The 7,350-nt window shown below is 40.9% G+C and overlaps 1 protein-coding gene across 1 annotated transcript; it reads right to left on the reverse strand.

Annotated features, from left to right (window-relative positions):
• Positions 1-6,196: 6,196 nt before the first annotated feature.
• LOC141679646 (uncharacterized) lies at positions 6,197-7,057 on the reverse strand. The gene has a single exon (XM_074486090.1). The coding sequence runs from the start codon at positions 7,055-7,057 to the stop codon at positions 6,197-6,199; it is 861 nt and encodes a 286-aa protein (XP_074342191.1).
• Positions 7,058-7,350: the final 293 nt, after the last annotated feature.

A 7,350-nucleotide genomic window follows, 5' to 3' on the forward strand; every position in this document is an offset into this window, starting at 1 on the left:
ACTTTGATTTTTCCCGAAAATCCACCAGATACCGAAAGATTTGAGTATAAGGTAACATGATTAAAAGGATTTAAATTCAAGGATTATAAGAGAGGATCATAAAAGTAATATAAAATATTGAGAAAGGTTTAGGGGAAACCCAAGTAATAAGATCCCGGATATGATCCCCCAAACGATTAACGGGAACGAGAGTTAAGCGAACCGTAAAAAAAATAAACGGTCAAGAAACAAGCTTGTAAAAGAAGCAAGGGAGATTAATCAAGTGGAGTAGAAACTAGGTGACATCATCACATGACATGTGGCTTGGGGATGAGGTCATCAAGATGATGCAAGCACTTTATTAAAGTGAAGATGAGATCAATCAAGTAACCACTTGGTTAATTCACAACCAAGTAAAATTTGGCACAAATCTCAAGGTCAACCAAGCAAAAAGGAAAGCAAAAGATCATTTCTTCATTTTTGAAGTAAAAACCCGAGAGGAAAGGGGACAAAAAATGGAGAAGAAAGAAATGCTTGTAACTTGAGTTTCCCTTGGCCGATTCGCGCGTGCTACCAGTAAAATCGAAGCCCTCGAGAAGCTCTATGGATATAGGGTAACCACTCTCCTCACCTCATTGATTACCATACTCGTTTTTCATGATTTATCGCTAGATGAATAGTAACCATGTTTGTGTTCTTGAATTCTTTGAAAAGAGCAAGGTTGTTTAAGGTTAGATCAAGGTTCCTAGAGGCGATACAAGCTCTTTTCTTGTGTTAAGAAGCTCCAAGGAAGGTATGAATCTCTTGAACCCTTATACATCAGTAGGTTTAATAAGGTTTTAAGCTTTTATGATTTGGATTAGTAAATAAGAAGCTTGATCCATGTTTGTTAGTTGTTTTGGTTGATTTGAATAAGTTATGGTTAACGAATCTTTGGTTATAATTAATGGATCTTGATTGTAGTAGAATGAATTAAAAATCTTGAAAATGTGGACTGAGATAGTGTTGTATAGATGAAATATTGATGGATTGGTGATGGTTGATGAATTGGTGAGGTTTTGGCATAGTGAAAAATTCGGAAAACTCGTAAACATAGCCGTCGTAATGCCCGTTTGCATATAAGACTGTTTGTGCTTAGAATAAGGATCAGAACACTCACTGCTTAAGCTGTAACATTGCCATGTTTAGCTAGAGCGTGTCGTAAGATTCGTTTTGATATGTGGATCGCTTGGTTCTGATGTACGGTTTTGGAGAAACGACCGTTTTAAGTAACGACATTTCGCGAACGAACCATTTCCCCTCACCTTACTTTGAAACCTTGGTTAAGGTCCTTAAATGACTAATTGGAGTATGAAACAATTATTTAAAGTGGATTAGGGAGTTGGTAGAGTACTCGCGAAAGAATCTCCTTACAATTCCTAATAGTTAATTTATTAAAAATGGTGGAGCCGAGGGTACTCGAACGACTTATGTGATTCGTTAAGCGTAGAAAGGACCATAAGCGAACGTTAGGGTTCAATTGGTTAAAGTCTAGTTTCTTAATCAACCGGGGTTTAATTCTGACTTATGTTGTTGTTCATAGGTTATCGGACCCACTCTAAACTTAAGTCTATCCGGGAACAATCAGGCAAGTTTTCTACCCGTTATACTGTTGTTGTGATGTATATATGTATATGCATTATCTTGTGATAAGTGCATGATTATTATTAGCAAAGTCTTGCGATATATTGGAGCATGTGATATGATATTTATATGCATGCCTGTTTCATAATATTGATATCTAATTTTTGATTCAAATGCTTATAAGTTGCATAATACCTTTGCTAGAAATAAGCAGTAATTGCGTATACCCTTAGTATAGGGGACCCAAAGGTGAACATTTTCTAAACCGGGAGTCGATGTTCCCGAGTATAATATATATATATATATATATATAGATATAGTTTTCAAAACTATTAATTGAATAAGGTTTATTCGATAACTTTATTTTATTTAATGAATATTATTTTGAATATTTATTCGAGGACTTATGACTCCGCTTATTTTATTTAATGAATATTATTTTGAATATTCATTCGAGGACTTATGACTCCACTTATTTTATTAAATAATATTCTTTATTTTATTAAAGAATAATGTTTCGATAATCAAACTTATTTTCGATTATTCAAATAAAGATCGTACTTTCGTATAAGTATATCTTTGGTTATTTATTATTCATTTCAAGTATGAGTTTTAAAACTTCTACTTCAATTGTTTTTATAAAGATTATTCTTTATGGGAATATTATTTAAATAATAATATTCAGATATTTTCTAATATATTGGGACTGATTTATTTCATTAAATCAGCATTACTCCAAACATTCTCAAAAATGTTTTCGAGTCTTCAAAATGATTTTAAAAGTTAGAGCGGATCCCAAAACTCGTTTTCAAATTTAAGATCTTCCTTTCAAAGGGGACTTGAATACTCGCTCAAAATTCTAAGGGATCCGGCTCTGTGGTATATTTTATATTCGCAACGTGGTTGCTGTTTTGAGAAAATAATTTGATTACTTGCCCAATGTTCGGGAAGTAAGTCCATCTAATTGAGTCGGCATAAGCGACGGGCCGGGGTACGGTCTATGAAGGTGTAAGAGGCTGGGTAACAATCCATCCACGCGTGAGTGGTCGGGTAACGGTCTAGCGCGAGGTCCTAATGCGGCCAGGGTGATGACCGGCGAGGAATTCATCCATCTACAGTAGAAAATGTTACTTATTGGTATCTTTGCCTGATCAACAAGATATTGGGTTTATGCCAAAAAAAATTCTTTCCAAATTCATTGGACATTAAAACTCTGTCTATAATTTTCATAATAGAGGTTTTTAAGGAGTGTATGAGAGATATATATAGGTGAATATATATATCAGGACTTAATGAAGTATCTCGTAAATTCATTTCTTTCAAATGATATTTCAAAGATCGAATCTATTCAAGTCTTATCTTGTAGTCTAATCTGTGTGATGACCTTTTGAAACTGATTATAGCTTGAACGGTGGTAGTTCGAGTAGTATTCGGAAAAGATATAAGTATATTGGAGTATCTTGTAGCTTCATCTTTTCAACTTATATCTAGTTAATGATTATCTTATGCATGACAAAGATTTTCAGAAAAATGTTGAGACAAGGTTAGATATATGAGATCACCTTGCAACGATATTTTTATACAGTTATAAACTGGAACCCTATGCATATTATGCATGGAAGAGGATTTCCAAGTTTTTGAAAAGTATATATACATATATACTGATTTATTTGCGACTTGGTCGTGTTAAGATATCAAACTTGGTTCATTTCTTCTTGACCAAGACTTTCATGAGTACTATGAGAATGCTCATATATTGTAAATCATTATACATATTATTTCGGTGGGCTTGTTGCTCACCCTTCCTTTCCTCTTTCATCACACAACAACAGATAGACAAGATGAACTGGATAAAGCTCCCAATTCGCGAGCGGATAGGAAATGTTCCGCAGTTTCCTGTAGGCGTTGATGCCGCCGTAGCTGAGGTAGGAACTACCAATAGGCTAGGTTTTCAACTATTGATGTACCAGACTTATGTATATTATGAATTGTAATAATGGCAAAGAATATGTAAATTTATTCAGAAAACCTTTTGAGGTGTAATGACTTATAATTGTGGAATAAAATGACTTGTGTTATTTTTGGATATTCACAAGGCTTCGGGCCAGCTCCATCCATGCGAGGAGTGCTTCGTACTCTGCTTCATTGTTTGTCGGAGGGAAATCGAATCTTATAGCCTGGCATATCTCGAATCCTTCGGGGCTGGAGAGAATTAAGCCGGCCCCATAACTTTTCCCAGCGACTGACCCATCTACAAAGAGTTTCCATTTTCCTGGAGTCCGAATGAGCTTTTCGCCGGGCGTGAGATCCTGCGACCCCATGAATTTGCTCTCGACCACGAAGTCAGCTAGAGCTTGGGCCTTGATCGCCGTTCTGGGAACATACTCAAGATCAAATTCCCCAAGTTCGATGGACCAGGCCACTACTCTTCCCGAGGCTTTGGGCCTTGTTAAAATCTTCTTCAAAGGTTGACTGGTGACAACTTGAATCATTCGGCCTTGGAAGTAATGTCGTAATTTTCGGGAGGCCATAACCAACCCATATGCAAATTTTTCGGTTGGGGTACCTCGTCTCTGCATCCTTGAGGACATGGGACACGTAAAACACAGGGTGTTGATTGCCTTCATAGTTTTTCACAAGCACCGCCCCTAGGGTTCTGTCGGACATGGCCAGATAAAGTTGGAGAGTTTCCTTCGGATCGGGCCTCATTAAGAGTGGTGCATTAGTAAGGTATTCTTTCACTTCTTCAAATGCCCTTTGGCACTTGGGCCCCACTCAAAATTCTTTGACCCTTTGAGCACGGCGAAGAAGGGGAGTGCTTTTTCGGCTGATCGGGAGATGAAACGCCGAAGGGCGGCGAGCCGACCGGTCAGCTTCTGGATGTCTCTGATGCATTTAGGGGCTTCCATATTAACGACTGCTTCGATTTTTTTGGGGTTTGCCTCTATTCCCCGGGCACTTACCATGTAGCCCAGGAACTTGCCACTGGAGACTCCGGAGGTGCATTTGTTCGGATTGATCCTCATGTTATTTCTTCGGAGTGTCTCGAAGCACTCTTTCAAGTCTTCGGCATGATCTTGGAACAATGATTTTACAATCATGTCATCCATATATGCTTCCATATTTCGACCGATCTGCTCTTTAAAGACCTTGTTTACCATTCGTTGGAATGTGGCTCCAGCATTTTTTAGTCCGAAGGGCATTTTGATATAAGCATAAGTCCCCTTCGGAGTTATGAACGCTGTCTTAGGCACATCCTTGTCATTCATAGCAATTTGATGATAACCAGAAAAAGCATCCAAAAAACTAAGTACCTCATATCCTGCCGTAGCGTCTATCAGCTGGTCGATGCTGGGCAAGGGGTAGTGGTCCTTCAGACATGCTTTATTGAGGTCTGTATAGTCCACGCACATCCTTCCCTTCCCATTTGACTTCTTAACAACCACCATATTGGCTAGCCAGACAGGGTATTCAATTTCCTCGATATATTTGGCTTCCAACAGTTTTTTCACTTCGGCTTCTATAACCTTCTGTTGTTCGACTGCAAATATCCTCTTCTTCTGCTTTACCGGTTTTGCCTCGAGCTGCACATTCAAGCAGTGCTTAGTCGTCTTGGGATCCAAGCCGGGCATGTCTTCCAGCCCCTAGGCGAACACATCATGGTATCGCCGAATGACAGCTACTACCTTTTCCTTCAGATATGCCCCCATGTTTTTCCCAATCCGAACCACTTTTCCCGAATGGCCTGCGTACAATTCTACCTCTTCGGTTTCCGCTGCGGGTTCGGCTATCGGGCTCGAGAGATCCACTCCAAATTTTTCTAACTCAATATTCAATGTTTCACGGCTTCCGCTGGGCTCGGATTCGGCCCGCTTTCTTTTTCTGGTTTCGTCCGGTCCTTCGTATTCCTGATCCTTTTCAAGGTCCTCGAGCATTATGATTCTGGTGGTTTTTTTGTCTCCCCTCATTTCTCCCACCCCTCTTTCATTTGGGAACTTGAGTTTAAGATGCGGTATAGACTCCACCGCTTCGAAGGTTGACAGGAAAGGTCTTCCGAATATGGCATTATACGGGCTCTCAATCCGAACCACGTAGAACTTCACTGGTGTCTTAACAGTGTATGGCAATTTTCCCAGGAGGACAGGGAGCATGATTGTTCCTTCAAACTGAATAGGATGTCCTCCAATGGCGTAAAGGGGAGCCTTATTACAGGGTTCTAACTGCTCTCCAGCCAAGTTCATCTTGCAGTAGGTTTTGTGAAACAGTATGTTGGACGAACTTCCAGTATCTACCATCACCTCCCATATTTTATTCTGTCTGATTATAGGATTTATAATAAGAGGGTCCTCGTGCGGGCGAATGACATCCTCATAGTCTTCAGTGCTGAAGGTCATGGACATATGGGGCTTCGCCTGACCAAACTGATAGAGATTGTACACTTATCGGACGTACTTTTTCTTGGCTGTCTTGCTATTCTTATCCAGGATGCTTCCCCCATATATAGTTTTTACTTTGCCCCTTATCCTATCCCTTCGCTCTGGCTCCTCGGCATCTACCTCCTCCTCTTGATTCTCCTTCGGCCCAAGCCTGTCTATCATATCTCGGACAAACTGATTAAGTTGTCTTTGATCATTCGCTCAATGAGCTTTTTGAGGTGATAGCACTCATCGGTGTTATGCCCCTTGTCCCTCTGATAGTTGCAGTATTTTTTGGGGTTCTTCTTGTGGTTTGAGACCTTTATTTTAGCCGGACGGACGACTCCGGGTTTGCCCTTGATCTCATGGAGAATCTTGGAGATCGGCGCATTCAAAGGGGTGAACACGGCCGAATCCCTATCTCGTCGCCGTTCGGCCCCCCGATCCGTTTCTTTTCTTCCTTCTTTCCTACCATCCCTTCGGTCAGCGCCTGATCTTGAGCCTTCGTATCTGTCGGCTCGCTTTGATCGGTCATCCCTTCGGGAGTCCTTATATCCCACAATACTTTCCATTTTTTGACGAATATTCTCGTCCCTCACATATATATCATTCAGGGTTTTCGGGGGAAAATCGTAAAGGGATGAGCGAAGCTTTTTACCTTTATAGGGGTCCAGTCCCGCCGTTAGGAAGCCCATTGCTTTGACTTTGTCCAGATTAGTAACCATTCCGGCTTCCTCCTTAAACCGAGCGAGATAGTCCCCCAACTCTTCGTTCGCTCTTTGTCTGCAGTGGACCAGGGCTTCAGTGTCCTTCGCCTTTCGGCATAGGTGCGAGTAGTACTTCAGAAACTTCCTATTCAGCTGCTCGTAAGATCCAATGGACCTGGGTTTGAGGGATTTGTACCACATCGAAGCTGACCCCTTCAGATAGGTCTTGAACATTTTGCATAATATGATATCATTGTGACCCATCCCAATCATTAGTAGCTCGTACTTTTTGCAGTGATCTTCAGGGTCTCCCTTCCCACTGAACTCACTCATCTTAGGGAACTGCCTTTTTTCGCCTGGGGGGTCGATATTGCTCAATTTCTTGGATCACGACCGGTTCTCTATTGGCCGTCCTATTGCCGAACAGGGCCTTCTCTAGACGATTGAGCCTGAGGCGGGATCCATCGGGCTCTTCATCCGAATCAGAAGAAAAGGGTTGTTTGGTCCTTTTCCTTCGGGGATGCGAATCAGAGTCAGACTCATCTTCTTCGTCATGCACCCTACGTTATCTTCTATCCTTATTCGTTCTTCCGGGATCGTCGGCCTGCAACGCTTCGCGCAAAGTT

The sequence above is a fragment of the Apium graveolens genome, chromosome 8 (genome assembly GCF_009905375.1).
Source record: "Apium graveolens cultivar Ventura chromosome 8, ASM990537v1, whole genome shotgun sequence".
Taxonomy (NCBI): domain Eukaryota; kingdom Viridiplantae; phylum Streptophyta; class Magnoliopsida; order Apiales; family Apiaceae; genus Apium; species Apium graveolens.

Excerpts from the sequence above, each read along its gene's own strand:
- LOC141679646 (XM_074486090.1), bottom strand. The coding sequence starts at position 7,057 with ATGAGTGAGTTCAGTGGGAAGGGAGACCCTGAAGATCACTGCAAAAAG.